The sequence below is a fragment of the Danio aesculapii genome, chromosome 18 (genome assembly GCF_903798145.1).
Source record: "Danio aesculapii chromosome 18, fDanAes4.1, whole genome shotgun sequence".
NCBI classification, from domain to species: domain Eukaryota; kingdom Metazoa; phylum Chordata; class Actinopteri; order Cypriniformes; family Danionidae; genus Danio; species Danio aesculapii.
The window spans coordinates 19,109,110-19,132,357 of NC_079452.1; the positions used below are offsets into that span (position 1 = coordinate 19,109,110).

Sequence of the window (23,248 nt, forward strand, 5' to 3'; positions counted from 1 at the left end):
AAAGCATTGTTTAAGGTCTGCTGCAGTCCTCGCTTGAGTTTTAATTATTGTGAAAGCTTCATTTTGCAAACATAGCTATTTTCTCCAACCGAGTCTCTCTGGAGCAAGGACTCTAGCAAATCATGCCAAGTCAGAGTAACTCCACATCCTTTGACTGTATGAAGGTTTGAGTTAATAAGATTGAATGGGGTTTCATTTTACTGTACCTGCTACTAGTCCTGAAGTGTAATTTAAAAGCAGTAGTGAAGGAAACAAAGTGAAACTCAATAGGTTGTAAAATTAGATGAGCATTTCTAAAAATACAGCTGCTTTGCAAGACAGCAATAGAACAGTCAGTTTTTAAACATAGTTTTAAAGCTTAATTCTTTGTAGATAAAATGCCACATCAGACCTGCTTTGCTTTTATCATGAAGACATGAGAAACTCTCAGCTGCGCACAAGAACTACATCATCACAGGCTATGGCCCAATCCCAATTCTATTTTTTACCCCTACCTCTTCCCCTTGGCCCTTGAAACAGAGTGTGGAGGGGAAGGGCTTCAAATTTTACTCCTAAGATATGGGACACCACTACAACACCTTCACATGTCATCATATGTCGTCACAAGCAAAATAAGCTTGTAACTGTACTGTGCATTTACACCATATTCATCTAAACACATGAAAACAACATTAACATTATAGAAGCCACTGTAAAAAGCTCATTCCCAGCCACTAGACTTTTCTGACAGGGTATTTGAATGTTATCGAGTGACAGATGTGAAAGTATGTTGTGGGACTACTATACAAGAGTTATTATTATGGATTATAGATAGCGAAAATTTTGGTGGTGGTGGTGGGGGGGGGGGGGGGGGGGGTGGGTTAATCGTTTTGTTTTGTTTTTTTTTACGGTAAAACATGAATGCGGTTTTGATTCAGTTACAATGATCATGCCATCGATGCGGTTCAATTCGATATCTTGGTGGATCACCGTGCATTGATGATGCTTTCCATACACAATTAGATGTTTTCTTTACAACACAAGAAAAAAATAGTGTTAAAATCTATAAATATATTCATATTTATATATTATTTGTAATACAATTTGGTCCTCTAATACAAGCAGATATATGAACTGTACACTTAATTTTACTTGCTGAAGGAAAACACTCTTTTTGAAAAACTTCCATACATACACAAAAGACAACATGAGCATTCATAGCAAATAAAAAAGTATTGCTTTAACAGCCAGGAGAAGAGGAAAAGTTACCTCACAAACATGCCAACGGGTCAAATGTCCAAAGTTAGGGAGAGAGAGGCAGAGATAGAGTTTTATAGCATTTCCCCCTATAAGTAAAATAGCAGCTCGTGCTGTACCTTCTTCAGTGTCCGTGAAAGACTGTCCAGCAAACTCACAAGCAGTGAATTGTGCACAATTATGTACTTTTTAAGTAGCTGGAGCATTTTATTTACTCGCCCTTGCCTCCTTTGCCACAGTATTCTACCGCGACATAGCGCACAGGAGATAAATAACGTCAGTACGTAATAGCCGGTTATGATTTATTACTGAACCGATACAGAATTGTCCGCATATGCATCGTTATGCATCGAAGAATTAATTATTTTTGACATCCCTAATGAATATATTAAAACATGTGCTTGTTTGTTGTAAAAATTCATAATAATGACCAAATGCTAATTTACGAGTGCAGCCATGCTGCCGTTGTAGATGGTGTATTCTGGGAAATTTTCCTACCCCTAGGGTTTCGAGTGTGGTCCTGAAAAATCTCAGTTTCAAGGGATATCTAGCTCTACACCTTCAAAATAAAGGGAATTGGGACACCCCCTACCCCTTCACGTGAACGTGCAAAATGAGGGGAAGGGGTGAGGGGAAAGGGTAGAATTGGGATTGGGCCTATATGTAGCTATGTATTATATGCAAATAAGTGCAAGATAAATGACAAATTGGCATTCAGTGTGCAAATACTGACATCACTACTGCAAATATGCAATAATATATTTTTTATATTTTATTTTAGAATGGTCAATAATTATATCAGGTCACCAAGAGTTTTAACATTTCTTTAAAAATATAAAGTAAAACCATATGTTCAGTGGTTTACGGCTTATTATTAGTTAAACAGTTGTCAAGTTTAAGTATGGTCAGGCACTGTATGTACTTTAAAGGTGTTATTAAACAGTCAATATGTTACATGTTATAAAAGCAAGAAGTTAAAAGTGAGAATTGACCCGCATACTAAAGAATTTATGAAATGGAAGCATTGTGCAGTAAATATATGCTCATTAACACAGACAATGGATCTAATTTCCTAATTAAGTGTAATTAAGTGAATTATAAATGTATGTTACTACCAAATTGTATATTAAAGGACACCTATTATGCAAAATTAACATTATAAGGGGTTTATACACAGTTGTTTGGCAGCAGTCTGTGAATATAACCAGCTCCTAATTGTAAAAATGTATTAATTAATTATTTTTTATAATCACACTTGGTGAAAACCGTCTGCAGAAACACTTTGACATTCTCCCTTTGTACGTGTCATCAGAGGGGGAAAGCCCCACCCATTAGTGACATCTCTCCCTCATTAGCATAAGATGTTAGTCCTGTTTTTGAATCTGCCACTTTGCTGACACAAAGGCATTTGTAGCTCCGCCCTCTTTTGAATAGAGCACAATCTCATTTGAATTTAAAGCAACAGTCACCAAAATGCCACAATTAGGATCAAAGCCTGAAAGAGGAAGATTCAAATAATTATAAAACATTATTCGTGTGGTATTTTCAGATGAAACTTCACATACACACTCTAGGGACAACAGAGACGTATTTTACAATACATCTTGTAAAAAAAGGTAGTAATAAATTTATATTAAAATCAACATTTTTATGAGGCAAAATAGATTATATACAGTACAGTGTATAGTTTATGTAAGAGCATGTCTTTAGAAATGTTTCAGAGCGTGATGAATGGCTGAACAGGAGTCGTGTGTAAAGCCCTTATGTGGAGATGATCACTCACACCCTTTCTTACCACTTTCCACATTAATCATCATTGAAATAAGTCTATAAAGCAAATTCATGTTAATATACACACCTGCTCCAAGAGAACATTTTCTGCTCACACAAGAACACTCGCGTACAATTAACAACACACGAGAGCCATTGTGTGCAAAAAAGGTTTATGCATTTTTCAGAACATCATTTTTTCTCATCCATTCAAATCATACCTCCCTCTGAAATGACACTGTTTCTAGTTTAAGCACAGAGTCGACTATCCTACATGAAAATCATAAATAATAAGCTGTAAAAGACACGCGAGGGAGGCCAGAAATGACTAAACAATTAAGCATGTACAGAGGAATATGGCTGCAGGCAGGGACTCAGGAAGAGAACGGCTTTAATGTTTGCTCCCTGAGGTGCGCTAAGCTTGTTATGCCATATGCAGACCTAGTCTCAAGGTCTCAATGTGGGAGTGTGTGCGTGTTTCAACCAAACTGACTAACCACCGAAGGCTTTGGCTGCATCTTTGAATAAATCGGCCATGTTTGAGACACTAACAGCAAAGGGTTTCTAATATCGCCTCAATCAGACGTTCAATTGAAATCAGAATCCCCCCCCCCCTCCCCTCTGTATATATTGTTACCGCAGCTTCTGTTTAACATAAATACAATTTTTTCAACACATTTCTAAACATAACTAATAACTGATTTCTTTTACCTTTGCCATGATGACAGTATATAATAGGCTCTATTTTAACGATCTAGGCACAAAGTCTAAAGCGCAAGGCGCAAAAGCATTAAGGGCATGTCCGAATCTACTCTGTGAAAATCAGCGCGTGCCCAAATGGAAACTCCCATTTTTATCCAAAATCTTCCCTCTTTCCCTCCCCCGACACTCCCACCTCAACAGAGCTGGACACACCCACTTTCCTGACTGTTTCCAAACTAGAAGTGTGAAAACACCCTGCTGAAAAAAAAGGGGAGGGGGGGGGGGGGGGTCATGGCCCTTTAAAGTGACATTTAAATGTTTAATTAGATTAACTAGTCAAGAAAGGGTAAGTAGGCAAGTCATTGTATAATGATGGTTTGTTCTGTAGACAATCGAAAACAGTATTGCTTAAGGGCGCTAATAATATTGAGCTTAAAATGGTTTTTAAAAATTTTAAAAACCGCTTTTATTCTAGCCTAAATAAAAGAAATAAGACTTTCTCCAGAAGAAAATATATTATAGGAAATACTGTGAAAAATCCCTTGCTCTGTTAAACATCATTTGGAAAATATTTGAAAAAGGAAAAAATAATTCACAGGAGGGCAAAGAATTCTGACTTTAACTGTATATAATGTAATGAACAGAGGTGCTTTGGGCTACATAATGCATCCTGCAGCTGCTATGCAGGGACACAGCAGATAAATTAAACCGTAAAGATACGCATCTGCATGAGCAGGGTAGCGGAAGGTCTCCATTTCATCAACAAGTCAAGTCTAACGACTCGTGAAAAAAAATGAGGCTTGGTTCACCATCTGTTCCGAAACAGTTTCCGAAGAATAGAGAGGAAAGGTGGGCGCTTTTAACAGCACGGTGGTGCACAATAACACTTTTTCAAGGTGAAAGCGCCAAGACAAGGGGTTTAATCTTGAGTGCAAACAGCGAGAGAGTGCAGTAGCTGGCCGTTTAAAAGGTTGAGTCACTTAGTTAAACGGGCGTGCTGGAGTCAGTGTAATCAGGCGCATTAGGGAGTTAATTGCAGACAGCCTTGCGATTGATCAGCGATACTCCTTTATGCAATGTTTTTGCTCTTGTATGAGGAACCAAATGTCCGACACTGAGGCTTGATAATTAAGCCATTCATCATTTGGGCCTATTACTGTACTTCCTAGTGCTTAATGTAGGAGCTTTGCAGATTCTCGGAACGAAATCCATTTCATGTGGCTGAGCAAAAATTTAGGCGGTGAAATTGATGAGCTAAACTGGATATCATGTTAAGAGTCCTTTTGCATCATTGCACATTACTTTGCCGGGTTTGTGGTAATTTGGCAGTGAAGTCAATTACAAAGTTACCTAATTTCCTGTTTGGAAGCTTATGGACACAAATCTTGAGCAGACAAAAAAAAAATCATAATCATAAACACGTTTACTGGTGGATGACATCTCACTCGCGTTAAATGAATTGTGCAAAATTGTTTTAATTGAAAATAAAGTGCCTCCTTTAATGTTTCTAAAGTATTTTGTGAACATAAATGTAATAATGTTCGATTATATATTAATAACAATATTAATAAAGATATATTAATAACAACGAGTATAAAATATATAAAATAAAAATGAATTAATTGCTATTTAATTTACTATTACAAATGCATTACAGTTTTGTTGCTCAAAATAGCTCACAGACAAATAAATATGCATTCTAATTTACAGCACAAAATTAAGCTATTTTATAGTTCAGATGCTTCACAAAACATTTTAATAAATAAACAAACATTATAATAAATGTGTAGAGCCATAACTTTTGCAATGTAAACTGTTTTAAAGCAATATACAAACACTAATCAGTAAATGATGACAATCTAATCTATTCATATAAATGAAATACAGTTATTTGTACTGTTTGCATCAATTGAATTATCATCAAAGCTCAACTATTATGAAATATAAGTGAAACACTGCCTATGTTATGCTATATCAATATTAATTATAATTCCTTAATTATAATTCCTGTCCATTAAGGGATCTGTGAATATGTAACAGCAATAGTATGCTCCATCTTGGAAGTACAACCATCAGCGCAACTCTGATTATACAACTATTGTAAAATCCATCAGTTCAATTGATGGGATCATATTCTTCTTCTGCAGATTGCTCTGATGGCATTTGAAAAGTAAAACAATGCATAATCACCGTTTATGTTTTAGAATTGCAATTTTCAAGTCACCATGAAATCAAAATTCACTCTTCTTATTTTATGTATATATTGTAGTTCTTGTTATAAACAATGTATCTGTGCGCTTCATTATTTAGTACACACGCATTTGCCTTCATAAACTTTAATCAAATACCATAACCTTCCAACACCCTTGATATGACTTTCTTCACTTCTGGTCACATGGAATTCCTTTAGGGCGGGGCTATCAGTGGGCGTGTTTTGTTTCAGCTCTGAATTCATCCATTCATCCATTTTCCTTAATTTTATTAGCAACGCCCATCTTTCCTCAAACTAATCTGATCCCCAAGAACAAAATCATGCACCGCCCTACATTTCACTCATTTTAGTACCATTTGGACATGGACTTCAATCAACCCAGGCTCATTCTGAAAACGTACCACTATATACATTTCTGGAGAGTGCTAAATACATCCCAGGAGCTATGTTTCTTTGCAGTTTTTGTTTTTCGCGAATCCACCAGAGGCCGCTGTGTATGCTTTTTGAGATCTCAAATTACTCTCGCCTGCTCTTTTCGCGTACATCCACCAGAGGCTGTCGACTGACTGACAGACTGACAGATTGACGGACCCACCCTTTTCCTTCCCTAAACCCAACCGGCAGTGTTTTCAAAGCAATCCAGAAAAAGAAAAGCCCTCACTTGATTTTTACCATGTTTGTAGATTTTACCACATTCTCACCCTGTTATTTACTTGTTTATTGTAATTTTTTGGCTTTTGTTTTTGTCTTGCTTTCTGTAACCATCCTTCGAACTCGAACGCCATTGTCGCATTTAACTCCGCTCTGCATCTCAAAACCACTGACGTATGCGGCGAGCTACTGGACAAACTGGTAACAGTGGAAAAGCCTCTCACACGGAGGTAAGCGCAAAAAGGAATGATGTCATACCACCCCATAGCATTCGTTTTAAAAATGAAATGCACCCATACGTACCTCTAGCTAAATAATTCCCGTTCTCCAGAAATGTATACAGGGGCTACGTTTTCAGAATGAACCTATGTTGACTTTAATACTTTTTCCAAAAAAGCACTAAAGTTTTCTCAAAATTTTACCTTGGCTCCATGTTATCATTCATTATGCACTTTAAAGGATGGTTTACAATCATTTTGAGATTAAATTCCAAGCATATCACACCTTAAAATCTTCCTTCAGTAGGAACAACTGCACAGAACAGACCTGTGGCCCATCAGATAGAAAACTGCTGGTTCAGGATGAGCAGAAGTGAGATTTTGGCTGGAAGGGGGGAAATGAAGTGAGACACTGGAACAAACCAGCTCTAAACAGCCAATGCAGTGGCCTGCTAGCAGACCTAATAGACTGTTTCAAATTGAAAGGAACAGCGGGTGTCTAAATAGAGCGACGTGGAACATTTCCCCTCACATTCTGCCTTCAGTCCTTCCCCAGAACAAAAGGGAAAAGATACACGCAACGAAACGACTCTAAAGGCCACTGAGAAACTGTGTCTGAAGAAGATATTCATCTATCTATAATCAATTCAATTCAATTACAGCTGCCTGTCAAACCAATGGAAACAAAGCTGGAGTCCCATGCTAATGAATTCCTGGTGGGAGACAGAAGATGCTTTCCTGCCTGAGGATGCAACATCCGTTCCTGCTGTAATAGAATATCTTTCTTTCAGGCATTCTGTGCATCAGCAGAGAAGACATTAAACAATCAAAACATAAGCAGACTCTTCAGACAGTCTCATTTCCCTGTAAGCAGACAGCTCTCGGATTGCAACTATCGGTGGATTTGGAAAGATACACAAAAATGCAACAACAAAAAAGAGAGGAAAACTCATTTGGAAGATGTTGCGTCATTGAAAACGACAACTCTGCAGGTGCACGCAATCTTATCAGAAAATAAATACCAAAGCGCAGTGGAAAGCGGCAGATAAAACAAAAAGAAACGGCAAACTGAGAAAGGAAATAAGTGCCGAACATCATCGCTAAATCATATTCATGTCTATGAATGTAAAGCAACTGCTGCGTGAAATCAGATCAGGGTACAAAATAAAAGCTTAATAAAAGAATCAACAATTCTTAAACACAAACACAGAGAAAATGCCACCACACAAATGTCCCTCCAAGAAGAGTCCATTCAAGATAGAAGTGCATTTAACAAGAAATTAAGGGTGCTTTCACACCTGTAGATCGATTGTTTTGTTTCCAAACAGGGATCAAAATTGCTACAATGTTGCTTTTTTGGTGCGGTTTCAACCCAGGCTCATTCTGAAAACGTAGTCCCGAGGACGTTTCTGGAGACCGCGAATTATGTAGCCGGAGGTACGTATGGCTGCATTTCATTTTTTAAGCGAACGCTGCAGGGCGGTATGACGCCATTCCTTTTAGCGCTCGCCGGCTGACCTTCGTGTGGAGGGCTTTCCCGCCGCTACCAGTTTGTCCGGTTAGCTCGTCTTGTGCGTCGGCGGACTCGAGACGCAGAGAAGAGCTGACCCCGACGACCGGGTTCGAGTCTGGGGAAGTGCGGTTCCAGAAATCAGGTAAGACTAAAACAGAATCCAAGAAATAAAGCGAAGAGGTACATAACAGGGTGAGAATGTGGTAAAATCTGAAAACGTGGTAAAAAAAAAAAGTGTAAATTTTTTTTTTTAATCGGACAAGGGCTTTTCTTTTTCCGGACGGCTTTTGTAAATCGTTGGTTGAGTTCAGGGCGGGTGGGTCAATCTGTAAAATCGGTTGGGTTCAGGGAAGGAGGAGGGTGGGTCGCCCAGTCAGTCATTCAGCCAGTCGGACAGTTCGTTCGACAGCGGCCTCTGGTGGGTTCACACGAAAACAGTACGGGCGCGAACGGCACTCGCGGGAGACGTCCGAGAAGCCAAAAAGGCGCACACAGCGGCCTCTCACGGATTCGCGAAAACCAAAAACTGCAAAAATACGTACCTACCGGGACGTATTTCGCGGTCTCCAGAAAAGTCCTCGGGACTACGTTTTCAGAATGAGCCTGGATTGTGCGGTTTACTTTTACACAGCAAAGTTTCTAAACGGACCAAAATAGTTCAAACAAGTCACATGCGAGTAAACTCTCCTCACATTGGTCCGAGTTTCAAGGTTTATTTTTCAGAGTCCCACTTATGTCGAGTTCAGACTGCATGATTTTAGATCCGATTTTGACTCGCCGACAGGTTTTGAGAAATTGCAGACAAATGGCTGAAATCACAGGTAAATCTGTGCCCGTTCACGTGAGTGACAATCACACAGTATGAACTATCAAAGACGCGATCTGAGAGAATCGTCGTTGAGTCGCCGACACCCGTGAGATATTTGGCATGCTAAATATCTGGAGCTGTCAGCAGTTCAAATCATGCGTTATGAAACGTGTTCTAATTGAAAATGACACCGGTGATTACCTACAGCCAATGAGAGAGCGGCATCCACTAGTGTGGGTATCTGCAGGCCAGCGGGAGGTTGTGGGAGAAGGCCAGACTGGTAAAATCATGTTATATGTAACTTAAAAACAAAAAGGGAAGGGGGGGGGGGGGGATTGCGCGACAAGACGAAGATAACTGGAGTGAAAAACTCTGGTTATTTATAATACTTCCGTAATCATCTAATGGGTCACATTACGGAGCTAATGAGGAGCCAGCCGTGTTGATCATAAGCACGTGATCCTCTCGAAATTAGTCGATAAATAAACCACACTTATTGAAAAATTGCAGCACATTCTTTACAGAATCATCTCGCTTGGCTACTTTGGCCAGAAAGATAAAAGAAATCAGTTACTAGAAATTAGTTATTAAAACTATTATGTTTAGAAATGTATATGGTCATGGTTGGATGGCAGGTTTGAAAAAAAATCACCATAGAGAATTTGCTATGATTTCCTTAACTGTACAAATGAGTTAACATAAGCGATCGGTTGACAACATTTGCTATCACAGCTGTCTCATACTTCTCTTAGCAGACAAACCCATTTCTCCATCTCCAACAAAACAGCCTTGGTGGATCATCAACAAAGCTGTATCGCTCAGAATAGAGTCGGTTATCTCCTGGGGATTCTTTCCTGAGCAAACATTTACTTTTATATCCATGATCTTCATGTACGCTCTTCAAAATTTGATAAGATAGGCTTTTTTCTCCCGCGGCGGTTTGTTATCTTTAGAACAATCGTCTTTTTTTATTTATTTTTTGTCTCTCCGAATAGACAGATCTCGGCTCCTCGCTCAAAACAGAAATATATACCTGCTTCCCTCCCCAAAAAAGGTCTACATCAAAAGCAGCTGGAGCTCAGAAAAAGACAAGCATGCCAGCCTCATCCATGCCCACATGATTTCACCGAAGTACTGCTTCCTTTCTTGAGAGGAAGTAAGCAAAGCCTCGGGCTCAGGCGGAGAGAGTTCTCAGTCAGTGTACATCCATGATGAAATCACTCCAAACAACATGATGCAAAAGCCAAGACACACTTCTCATTTGGTCTTTCTGGATGTTTTAAGAAGGCAACACATCTGAATTGTGTTGCACATCACAGACTACATGGGTGATAAAACAATGAGTACGTTTACATTCGATTTTAATATGATTAAGACAATACTCTGATTAAGAGTTGACCATGTAAACAGTGATTTTTCATTAATTTAATTTGATTAAGGTCATAATTGAACTAAAGAGAAATGGAATTAAGACATGTGGAGGATGCCGATTTTAATCGGCTTATTGAAGTGCAGTACAGGCATGTAAACACCGCGATCAAACTATTACTGTCATATAGGACTTTTCGTTGCACTTTGCGACAGGATAGTCTATACACACATGGCTGTCTGACACTATTGTCTGCACCTACCGAGTGAGTGAAGACCACAGACACCTGCATCATGAAATGCGGAGGTTTCTTTTCTTCCATTTAGCATGTGGTATGAAATTCCATTAAAACTACACTCCTCCAGCAGTCTATAGTTGCATCCAATATCTCGTTTGTCACGGGGGGCATGCATGAAATGTTCCTGAATGAAAGTGAAAGTGCCAAACTGCAGTTAAAGTCCACAAATTAAAAATGAAACACCTGAAATTACATGAAACTCTGAAGGAAACGTGGATAACGCAGTGACGCAATGATGTAAATCTAATTATGTGTTATAACATGTAAAACGGGATCATGAAAGGAACATTAAAAAGCAACTCATGTAAACGCCTTAATCTTATTATTGTCTTAATTAGATTAAAGCAAATAATTTGATTACTGGTGTCCATGTAAACGTAGTCAGTGATTCACTTCTTAAAGTGTACTGTACTGTACAAGAAGAAGAAAAAAAGGGATAGTTCACTCAAAAATGAAAATATACTTATCAGTTACTCACCTTCAGGTGGTTTCAAACCTTTATGAGTTTCTGTTTCTCTGTCCGCTTGTTAAGTCGGTATGTATGGAATACTGATTCCAGGCAGCTACTCATTTGAACTGAGAAAATATTCGTTTATGACCACTTTTTAGTCATATCACACATTAAAGTGAATTTTAGAGAAAATCATGTTGTAAACATGTTGTCTCTGGAGTGGCACATCACAGACACCAATATTTTAATATATATATATATATATATATATATATATATATATATATATATATATATATATATTGCGATCGTGATTTTCGAAAGTATTACATTCATTCATTCATTTTCTTTTTGGCTTAGTCCCTCCATTAATCTGGGGTCGCCACAGCAGAATGAACCGCCAACTTGAACCGCCAACTTATCCAGTATATGTTTTACGCAGCGGATGCCCTTCCAGCTGCAACTCATCACTGGGAAACATCCATACACACCCATTCACACACACACCACAGACAATTTAGCCTATCCCATTCACCTGTACTGCATGTCTTTAGACTTGTGGGGGAAACCGGAGCACTGGGAGGAAACCCATGTGAACACGGGGAGAACATGCAAACTCCACACAGAAACGCTCACTGACCCAGCCGAGGCCCGAACCAGCAACCTGCACCTCCAACCCACTGCACCACTGTGATGTCCCGAAAGTATAACATTGCTTTGTAAATGTTTATTATTACCATTTGACTACCCATACAGTTTGTTTTAGTGCTTAGACCCGGAAGCCACTTCGCGTGACGTCACACTTACCAAGTGGGTTGAACACAAAGTAAGATATTTTAAAGAATGTTGGGGTTGACATCTATAGTAGGAAGAAAAGAATACCAAGGAAGTCAATGGTTCCCGGTTTTCAACATTCGGTCTTCCAAATATCTTTTGTTTTGATCCATAAGTGTGGCGTAAATGATGACAGAATTTTCATTTTTAGTGAATTATAACATTATTTTAAGCGGCTTGCTATTTATACAGCCATAATATCGCTGTTTTAGCAGATACAATACAGTTGTTATTATATTGACAGTTTATTTCTTTTGGCACACAAGATGTTTTAGGAGATTCATATGATTACAGTTTAACCACTGAACTTACATAGAATCTTTAGACAATGTTTCAGGTTCCTTTTCTGGGCTTAGCGTCCTTATTTTAATTTATGATAATGAGCAATAAGAACATTATAAGTGAAAAGGTGTGCTTTAATTATAAATGGTGACACCCACAGACATCATCACCAAATATAAATGAGAGGTAAGACTTCATACCGAGCCGTTGGTCAGAATTATACTGTAGGCTTTACATTCTAGAGAGAAATAACAGATAAACTGAGATTGCAGTTCTGTCAAATATCTTCACTTTAGATCAATAAGTGTGGGGTGAGTAAATAATTACAGAATTTTCATTTTTGATGAACTATTACGTCAATATTCAGAGGCTTTCTATTATTATATGAACAATACAGTCATAATACAGCTATTTTAGCAGATACAATACAGCAGAGTTATTATATTGACATTTTAAAATGTTTTGGCACACGAGATGTTGTAGGAGATTCGTATGATTACAGTTTAACCACTGAACTTACATGGAATGTTTTGACAATGTTTTAGGTTCCTTTTCAGGACTCTTTAGATCCCGGGACCTTGCTGTTATGGATTTAATCTAAAATATCTTCATTTGTGTCCTAAAGAAGAATGAATGTCTCAGAGGACTGGAATGAGATGAGAGTCAGTAATTAATAACATTTAACATACAGAATAACGCATCAAACTAATTCATATGATTTAATTAATTAATTAAAGTGAGAAAGAGATACTCGTGTAAAGTAATCAGTACATTTTTTTTTATATTAAGGCATTAATTACATGTAAACACAAAGAAAGACAGTGCACTCCATTCGAAACACTGTAGAATATGTAGCGCTCCATACAATTCATTCATATTGTTCCAACACAATAGTTAACTTTACAGATTTAACACATTTAAGTGGATTGAACACAAAAAATGTAAGTTGTCCCAACAAAATCTCAATAATTGTGTTGTTTTGGTAATTTGAACAAGTAAGGTCAATTTTCCACCAGTGCATTTCCCCCCAAGGCAAGTTGCTTTCAATGGAAGTTGTTGCTGAATGATGACGGCTTCAATGTCTATTTAATGCTGAACGTTCTGTGTGTCAATTCAGTCAAATTGAATTGTTCTGACTGAAAAACAATCCTCACTAGTGCTACTTTTGACTCGTCTCTCCAACTATCATACCACAGTAAGGTTAAAAGACAAATTAAAGTTAAATTTTGCAACATAATTCAGTTTATTTCTCCCAAATATGACAATACATTAATATTTACATTAATACTTCCTGTATACACTCATAAATTACAGGTTTACCCCCCCCCCCCCACCACCACCACCCCTTGCTTGTTTAAACAACTTATTTAAAATGAGTTGAAACAACACAATTCTTGAGATTTCATTGGGAAAACTTCATTTTTTAATGTTCAATCCACTTAAATTAGTAAAATCTGTAAAGTTAACTTAATCGATTTGTGCTTGGACAATATAAATGAATTGTGTGGAACCCTGCATTTTTAGAGTGTATATTACAGGTGTTCCTCTTCTCAAAATACCACATAAATAGGTGACACAACTGTGCAGAAATGATCTCATCAATATTCATTGTTTAGTTCGCTTGCGATTCTTCTGGCTATATTGTTTATCACTGTGTTAATCTCAGTTTCTCATTCAGGACCCTCATCAAACTGTTTACACTCACTACAAACAAAGTACTTCCAGGAATCAGGAAAGAAGTAATTGCCCTTGCACCATTGACTTTCATAGTTATTTACTACATCAAATAATGCGCACGACCCTCTATTCTTTAACTTGCAAATAAGCATGGAGGTAGCGATTAGCAAAATCCTGTTGGACCCAAGCCAAAACCTGCATATAAGTTGAATGTGTGGCGGGGGGGGCCACTCGTGACCAATGACTTATGAAACTGCACTTTGCTAGACCGAGATGCAGCTGGATTGAATTATTGTCAAAACCGGACCATTCATGAACATCTGTCTAAGGTTAGCCGTAAAGGAAAATAGGCAGTTCCTGTTGAACGGCTCCAAAGTAATCTGGGAGTAATTTAGCCAAGGGAGTCAAAAGAGTCTGAGATTTATAGGCTGGAGAACGACTCAAACGTGGCCTTGTGTTTACTGTGGGTTGCTTGATTTTTTTTTCTTCTTCTTGAGTCAAGCAGTGTGTTATAGTTGTTTACTGTTGCAAACTTTAAATCTTAATTAAAGGTTAATTTTTTAATATTTAAGATAAATACAGCTTAATATAACTCAAAGACTGTAAAAACAAGACTGAAGAATCAGCTGAAGAAAGGGGGGTTTTTAACCAAACAAATATGTAACGGCATGAACACGACATTACTATAAATATGTTAATATCAAAATCAAATTAATTTTTCTAATTTTACATTGCTAAAAGTGTCACAGCCACCCCCAGAGTGTCTTATTTTGCTCCAAAGTTGGGTTTTGGATGAAATAAAGGTTCAATTATTCATTCATTACCTTTATTAATCTGGAGTCGCCACAGTGGAATGAACTTAACCAGCACGTTTTACGCAGCGGATGCCTTTCCAGCCGCAACCCAGCACTGGGAAACACCCATACACTCATGCACTATTTGGTTTATTTAATTCACCTATAGCGCATGTCTTTGGACTGTGGGGGAAACCGGAGCACCCGGAGGAAACCCGCGCGAACACGGGGAGAACATGCAAACTCCACACAGAAATGCCAACTGACCCAGCTGGGATTCAAACTAGCGACCTTCTTGCTGTGAGATGACATCGCTACACACTGTGCCACCGTTTTCATATACGAAATAAATTCTATAATGATATATAACAGGGGTACGGTGGCTCAGTGGTTAGCACTGTCCCCTCACAGCAGGAAGGTTGCTGGTTCGAGTCCCGGCTGGGCCAGTTGGCATTTCTGTGTGGAGTTTGCATGTTCTCCCCGTGTAGGTGTAGGTTTCCTCTGTGTGCTCCGGTTTCCTCTACAGTCCAAAGATTGTGAATAACTAATTGAATAACCAAATTGGCAGTAGTGTATGAGTGTGTGCGTTTGAATGAGTGTTTGTGGGTGTTTCCCAGGACTGGGTTGTGGCTGGAAGGGCATCTGCTACGTAAAACATATGCTGGAATAGTTGACGGTTCATTCCAATGTGGCGACCTCTGAAATAGAGACTAAGCTGAAGGAAAATGAATGAATGAATGAATGAATGAATAATATATAATTCGGTTTTGAACCGAAATGAACAACACTGTGACTATGATATTCCTCAGTATTTTGTCCTTATTTTTGTAGCATCTTATGACACCATGCCCTGTTTTTCTTTCATTTAAATGAACCACAGCTGAGATTTTTGTCTTCTCTTCAATTTGTTTGGTGTGCACCAAGGCTCATATGGCAGCATTTTGACTTATTCAAACCTTAAGTTTCTCTTAAAGAGATAGTTCATACCAAAAGTTAATTGTACTCACTATTTACTCATCCTCAAACATTTCCAAACCTTAACAAGTTTCCTCTTTCTGTTAAACACAAAAGAAGATGATTTGAAAAATGTTACAAACCGGTAACCATTGGCACCCATAGTAGGAAAAACAAATACTATGGAAGCCAATGGTTACATTTCTCAATAAAAAACAAACTTTATTTGTGTTTAAAAGGGTGAGTAAATGATGACAGTTTTCTGTTTAGGCGCTGAACTATCCCTTTAAACCAAACCTTCCAAGTATAAACACACCCTTAAATGACACATGCAGAAAAAACAGATGAAGACCCTCCCACAGATTGAGTCACAGCATATTTAGCAAGAAAAAAAAACCCAGCGCCACATGTTCCTCAAGGCTAAAACGAACAGAATAACACATCTGGAGAACTCTTTAAGCTGTTTATCTGCACTGTGAGGAGGAGCAGCGGCGTGACAGCACAGGGAGAATATTGAATTTCAGTGCAGACTTGAGACAATGTCACCTCAGATGTGCTGCAGCAGGAGACAAGCACACTGTCTTTCAGGAGAAGGTTGTTAGAACGGCACTGCAGCAGCTAACTAGAAGCACCGAGTCCATAATGTAGAGGCCTGTCATACCATGGCACGACAAAGAGAATATCCGAGGAGGAAAAACACAGGTTAGACCTGCACTACTTGTGTTTTTGTGAGGCCCGTCGTATGATAGAAAACCTCAGGAATGCTCATGTCACTACAGAGCCAGACACACAAACCACTCCAGGAAAATTGCAACGCTATTTATGTTGCCTAACCAAACATCTGAGCTTCGGTAAACAAGGCAAACAAATCTCAACCACTTGAATCATTCCGCACATGCTCTTTTAAAGTAGTCTGCAAAAGTTCACTCATAAATATTTATTGGGAGGAAAAAAGAATCTTTTAAAAATGTAATATACACTACCTGACAATAGTCTTATCATCGATCCCAGTTGTAAGAGCAACAAATAATCACTTGACCTACAGTTGATCATTTGGAAAAGTGGCAGAAGGTAGACTTATCAGATGAATCATCTGTTAAGCTGCATCCCAATCATCGCAAATACTGCTGAAGACCTACAGGAACACGCATAGACCCAAGATTCTCAGAAATCAGTCAAGTTTGATGAAGGAAAAATCATGGATTGGGGTCACATTCAGTATGGGGGCGTGCGAGAGATCTGCAGAGTGGATGGTAACATCAGCAGCCTGAGGTATTAAGACATTTGTGCTGCCCTTTACATTACAAACCACAGGAGAGGGCAAATTCTTCAGCAGGATAGCGCTCCTTCTCATACTTCAGCCTCCACATTAAAGTTCCTGGAAGCAAAGAAGGTAAAGATGCTCCAGGATTGGCCAGCCCAGTCCTCAGAAATGAACATTATTGAGCATGTCTGGTGTAAGATGGAGGAGGCATTGAAGATGAATCTAAAGACTCTTGATGAACTCTGGGAGTCCTGCAAGAACGCTTTCTTTGCCATACCAGATGACTTTATTAATAAGTTATTTGAGTCATTGCAGAGATGTATGGATGCAGTCCTCCAAGCTCATGAGAGTCACACACAATATTCATTCTGTTTCCACTGCACCATGACTTTATATTCCATACTGGACAATGTTTCTGTTAAGTGACAAGACTTTTGTCTGAGCAAGTCAGACCTTACTGTCCTAAATAAATCATTAAAAATCTAGGCATGATCATATTTTATTGTGGTCAAATAAGCGTAATCTAGAGGCCTTTCATATAAGCCACTTCTGATACCGAATGATCAACTAGAAGTATTTGTTGTTTCTGAAACTTGCATCGGCGACAAGGCTTTAGTCTGGTATTGTACATCAGAAAGTTCCCTTTTAACATGTTTATAAGAAAGTGATCATCACGAGTCTTCAACTAAAAAGTTTACTTGCTTATTCATTCTCTGCACATTTCCGGTGATTCAGGGACGTGCGCATGGAGATGTCATTTTATAACCTCTGGGTTTGCAGTGTCCTGTTATTTTCAAATATGAGAGATCTTCTTACTGCCTGTGGTTATCAGCCGAATATAGCGCAGGATGAGAAAATGAGTTACTTTAACCAACACTTTGCCATGTTAGTGCAACTAATGGCAACCTGAAATGGATACTGAAAAAAAATTATAGGAAAAAGACAAATATTTAGTAGTCAGAGTGACTGGATGAGCCCTAATAAACATGTAACATGAAAGAAAAATCAGTATTATAGCTCGATTACATTAAGTGAATTATAAGCTGTTATTTCTTCCCAGACTTTAACACAGTCCTCTAAAGTCAGCCAGAATGGTTATGCTATAGTTTGATTATCCATGTGTTTGATTTAGCACACTTGTGCTGATTTCTCCATTTTTAGCTGATAGTATCTGTTCACAGGAGTTCACTTTTGCTTTAGGACTTTTAAATAAATATTAGATTCCTCCAGGGCGCTGGACTTAAGTAATGTAAGATCTTCGAAAGCATCAAATCAAATGAAATGGAAATTACCCCTCTACACATTACACACTATTGATTCCGGCTATCTTTGAGGACACACAGCAGCGAGATGAGCTCTACACGCAAAACATAGCAGTTTAAAAGCTTTTTGTTTCCATTAATGGAGTGATACATGAAGGAATTTACTAGTAATGACACTACAAGGCTCCTTTGTTTTACTAATTTAATGCACAAGCCAATGGGAACTATTATAAGTGCATCCGTTTCTTTCTTTCAAGCACAAACCAAGTTGATGATCATTAACCAAACAAGACATTTAAATAATTTAATATTATGACTGAAACTATTTAAGCTTCAGTCAATGTCTTAAGACAAAAAAAGAAAGAATTTGTGCATAATATAGGAATTAAGCACAACCTTTTAAAAACTGGCAACCCAATAGATAAATCAATATCAATCAAAGCGCAATGTGATAATTAAAATACATTCTAATCAATAATTATGCTAGGTTTGTTGTCTTTACATTGCACAACATTTCCTATGTACTAGAGGCACATGTCAGGGCTCGTGTAAAACACTCTCTGTCTTCTCTTGCCATTTCACTGTAATTGGATTACGCCAACTAACGGCATCCCATAGGTGTGTGGGTTATAATTTTAACGCTATAAGCAAAGCATTGGTAACACTTTACATTGCAGAGTTGGTATTAATCACTGGTAAATAAAGTCTTTTAATTAATTACTACATCAATCATTTCACATCATGCATGCAACTAATCGCAAAGTGAATCATGGGAACTAATGTAAAGTGTGACCAGGCATTTTATATTCCTATAACACAGGCAATGAGCTAGTTTCACACACGCCTCAGCAATTAAGATTTTATCCTCAAAATTAATATAAAGGTAATGTAATATTTGTAATAAATGTAATAAAATGACTGCACTCACATATAATATGCAGGATTCAAATTTAATTGTATAGTGCTTTTCTCAATAATCATTGTTTCAAAGGAGCTTTACAAAAGATGCACATTATTGCATGACAATCTATTTTGGAAATGTTAAGATTATTAGTTACCATAACTAATTAACTAGTAACTAACAGCTTTTATTAGTTAAAGTTATTATAGATAAACATAGTTAACCTGCAGTTATATAGGTGATGTCTATGTTCAATGAAGTATATGTGTGTAAATGTGTGTGTTGTCTTTGTAGTCCGTGACGTTTGCCTCATCTCTTCACAGGTCTAGGATTTTAAACCTAAGGTTGATATATATTATTCATTAAGTGATGTCAGTAATTAAATGATGCATCATTTAAATGTAACATTTGAACTTTTTTCAATCTCTTTTTATTATATACACTATAGTAAGGCAAGACAACAGTGTATGTCGTCGTTTTGTTCATATTTCATTTTGTTTATTATCTATTTTACTGTATTGCATTTATATAAAATAGCTGTTAATATGCTATATTGTCTAAAATAGGTTCCTAGTAGCCTATAGTTAGTGTGACAACGTGTCTGTATCTTATCTCCTTGCAGCTTTTGTAAATAATAATAATAATAATAATAATAATAATAATAATAGTAATAATAATAAATACAGATTTTAGAAAGAATTCCAAAACGAAATCAATAGTGTATTTTTGTATATTCTCAGCAGTCAAATGACACTTACTGAGCCCATTGAGAAGACAAAAACAATGCAAACGCTGAAATAATAGTGTGTGTTGATGTTGTCGGCGGGCTGATGCTTCTGTCACGGCTGTTAGAGCAGCGTTGACCTTCTCAACACGCCACGGAGAATGCGCGAGGAATTTTAATACAGCGTATCATACATTTGGGAGGCACAATAGGCAGGCAGTACTGTACACTCAGCACTCAACGCTTTCGGTCTACATCATATACACGCGCAGAGGACACAAAGATGGGACAAAGTTTGGCGCAGTGATTATAATAAACGATGGGTCACGCGCGCTAAACTCCAGTTACAAACGCGCGTGCAACCAAGACAATCGGACAATGAACCGCGAGAAAAGGCGGTGGAGGATTTCCAATGTGACCCATGAATGCATGCATGCTTTCACACATCGTCCCGGACTCTGACCCCTGCACACGCCGACACGCGAGACCCCGTGCCCACCGGACACCAGCGGCTCGCGCCACCGGCTCATCTCCGGACGTTAAACATGAGGATCTATTTTTGCCATCCGATGTCACAACAAATTAAGAGATCTGGATTGGGCGCCGTGCCCTGTCTTTGTTCCGTTCTACGCTCAGTTTTATGCACAAATGTGGCGAATCGGCAAAGGCGACTATTAGTGTTTGGATGATGCATAATCACCCTCATCAAAGTCCAGTGTCAGAATACAGAGATAAATGCACACTGTAGTGTCTCTCCGCGTATCCGTATGCTATTGTGGTCTCAGACACAATGGGTTCGTCATAACCAGTCTTTTTAATACCAATAATTGGGTTATTTGCTGTGTTAACTTGTTATTTGAGATAAAAACAGATCATCATATTGGTTTTTTGGGTTCATTGGACAAAAAGGTTTAATGGTTCTACTAGTTAATGAGTTGAAGTTCTCACTGGAACTTAAAAAGGTGACATCAGACTTTAAAACCATCTTCATTTTCAAGAAGGGTGTAACTCACACAAAACCTAAACCAAAACCATCTGGGTTTGATTTGCTCAACTGGGTGGGGGTCTAGTTATGAACTGTACTTCTGGCTGTTTTCCAAATCATGGGTTCTTCTTTTTATTATTATTAACTTATTTTGTTTTGATTAAATCCTACCGAAGATCAACTGCTCATGCGTAAAGTTATTTGACAATGTCCTACCGATAACTTGGAACGCAAGGTTAGATTTCCCCAAAAAAGCAGACATCAAGCCACACAGTAAAGGAATAACTCAGCTTACTTACAGAGGAACAAGGAGCGGTATGTTGCAGACATCACGAATCCACTGGAGGTCCTTTATAATAATGATTATTGAAAGAACGCGTCCCGCTTCCTTCACAGTTCTTCACGCTGGACTCAAGTGTTCAGTCACAAAAGCAGAAGTAGCTACTTGAGAAGAAAAATGGATCATCAGTCTATTATGAGACGAGCACAAGGACAGCATAGCCGGACATGCTGAAAGACGAATCCATCATCAAGGACTGGGACATCATCTCCACGTTTCCATCGGTTTCGCCGTCAAATCATTAAAGTTCCCGATCTCTGTGACGGAGGACGCGCGTCTCAGGTTGCCGTTGCGCGGTGTCCTCCCTCTCCCTCTCTCTCTCTCTCAGTCTGTGGCCGATGCAGAAGAACGCACAGCGCGTGTGTGGATGCTGAAGGATGGAGACCTCTAGAGTCTAAAGCACACGCGCACTGTCTGGATGGAGAGGGAAAAGCACATGTGCTCTGATGGAAGCGGGTGGAAAAAGCCACAGCGCACGAACAGCATGTCAACAATAGTAATTCTGCATGTGCGGCGTGACATAATTAATATTTTACAATATATCATGTGTGAGTAGGTTATTTCGTTTCACAAGTATCTTGTGAAAGGCTAAGATATGTTTTAATCAGCATATTGATATCCTATGTTAAAATATACAACAACAATGGACAGACAAAAATAATATTAATAATAAAGAAATTGCTGCAAGATGTGCATATTAAAGCAGTTATGCTAGACCTAGAAAAACCTAAAAAGATATTTTATTTAGTATGAAATATCAAGTGAAATATCAAGTGTTCTAAAAGTGATATTAATTTGCAATGCAACTGGAATGAATATTACTAATCACATGTGTGTTTTCATAATATCAGATTTCATATACTACATGAAAATGATGTTTTAAATGTCTACAAAACAAACAGTAAATAACTGTTTTACAATTTATTTAGTTCATTTATTTAGTTTCATACATAATTAACATTGGACAGAATGTCATGTATGGGTATTTGTTTGTGTACATTTGCTTAAATTATTATTCAGTATATATTTATATAATGTAAATATCATTCATAACTTACAATTAATAACAATTTTTTTCATTGTTCAGGTTTTATAAATAAATAAATATAATAATAATAATAATAATAACAATAATAATAATAATAATAATAATATAATAATAATATATTATTATATAATAATAATAATGTAATATTTATTTAATATATCATATTTATATTGTGTGGAAATTTGTAATAATGTACTGTTTTGCATTTATACATACTTTACTACATAAAATTTGAATAGCTGGATGCATTTTAACATGATTAACTATGTTATCTACCAGAAATATACAGACACGTTTCAGATCTGATACTTGAAATGATATTCTGTAAGTCTAAGAATGAATTATAATAAAGTATTTACCTCTCATTTTAATATGCAGTACTATTCATATGGAAAATCTCCATGATCAACACAATTAGCACCTACAGTATATTTCACAATCAGGAGGAGGCTGAAGGCACAATAGCAATTAAGTGAGTCATTAAGTAATCAAGTACTCATTTAGCACATGCGTTTGTGCAGTGCAACTCACAGTTCACAGCACTGAAAAAGAAAAACATATATACAGTAGCTACACTTTTCAAGAACATCAACCCACAATGGCTTACTTACAGTTGTCTGTGCACTTTAGGCTGAAAGTCACACATTTCAGATTTAACTACTGCGACACCTGTAATAGAAGATGCTTCTTTAGCTCTTTTTATGGCTGTGTTTGTAATGTCAGTCACAGTTTATTCAGCACATGTCTGTAAAAATGACAGTAGAATGAATCCAGCTTTGATCTGCATTCAACGTGTTCCTCAGAGAACCAACTTCCCAACACTAGCAGTTTGGGCTGGTGATTTATTTATTCTGTTTCTTTAAGAATTGAGATGGAGGGTTTGAGCAGAAACAGGCTGAGGAAGCTGAATGGAGACTAAAACGCATTGGTTTGTATGCCTCGAGGCACATGTAGA

The 23,248-nt window shown here is 37.8% G+C and overlaps 1 protein-coding gene across 1 annotated transcript in view; it reads right to left on the bottom strand.

Annotated features, from left to right (window-relative positions):
* clmpb (CXADR like membrane protein b) overlaps window positions 1-21,585 on the bottom strand; it is a 165,117-nt gene extending 143,532 nt beyond the window's left edge. The window contains exon 1 of the mRNA XM_056479059.1: window positions 21,205-21,585. Within this exon, the coding sequence (XP_056335034.1) occupies window positions 21,205-21,235 (31 nt within the window). The 5' untranslated portion in view covers window positions 21,236-21,585. The remainder of the gene's footprint in view (window positions 1-21,204) is intronic.
* Between the last annotated feature and the right edge of the window lie 1,663 nt (window positions 21,586-23,248).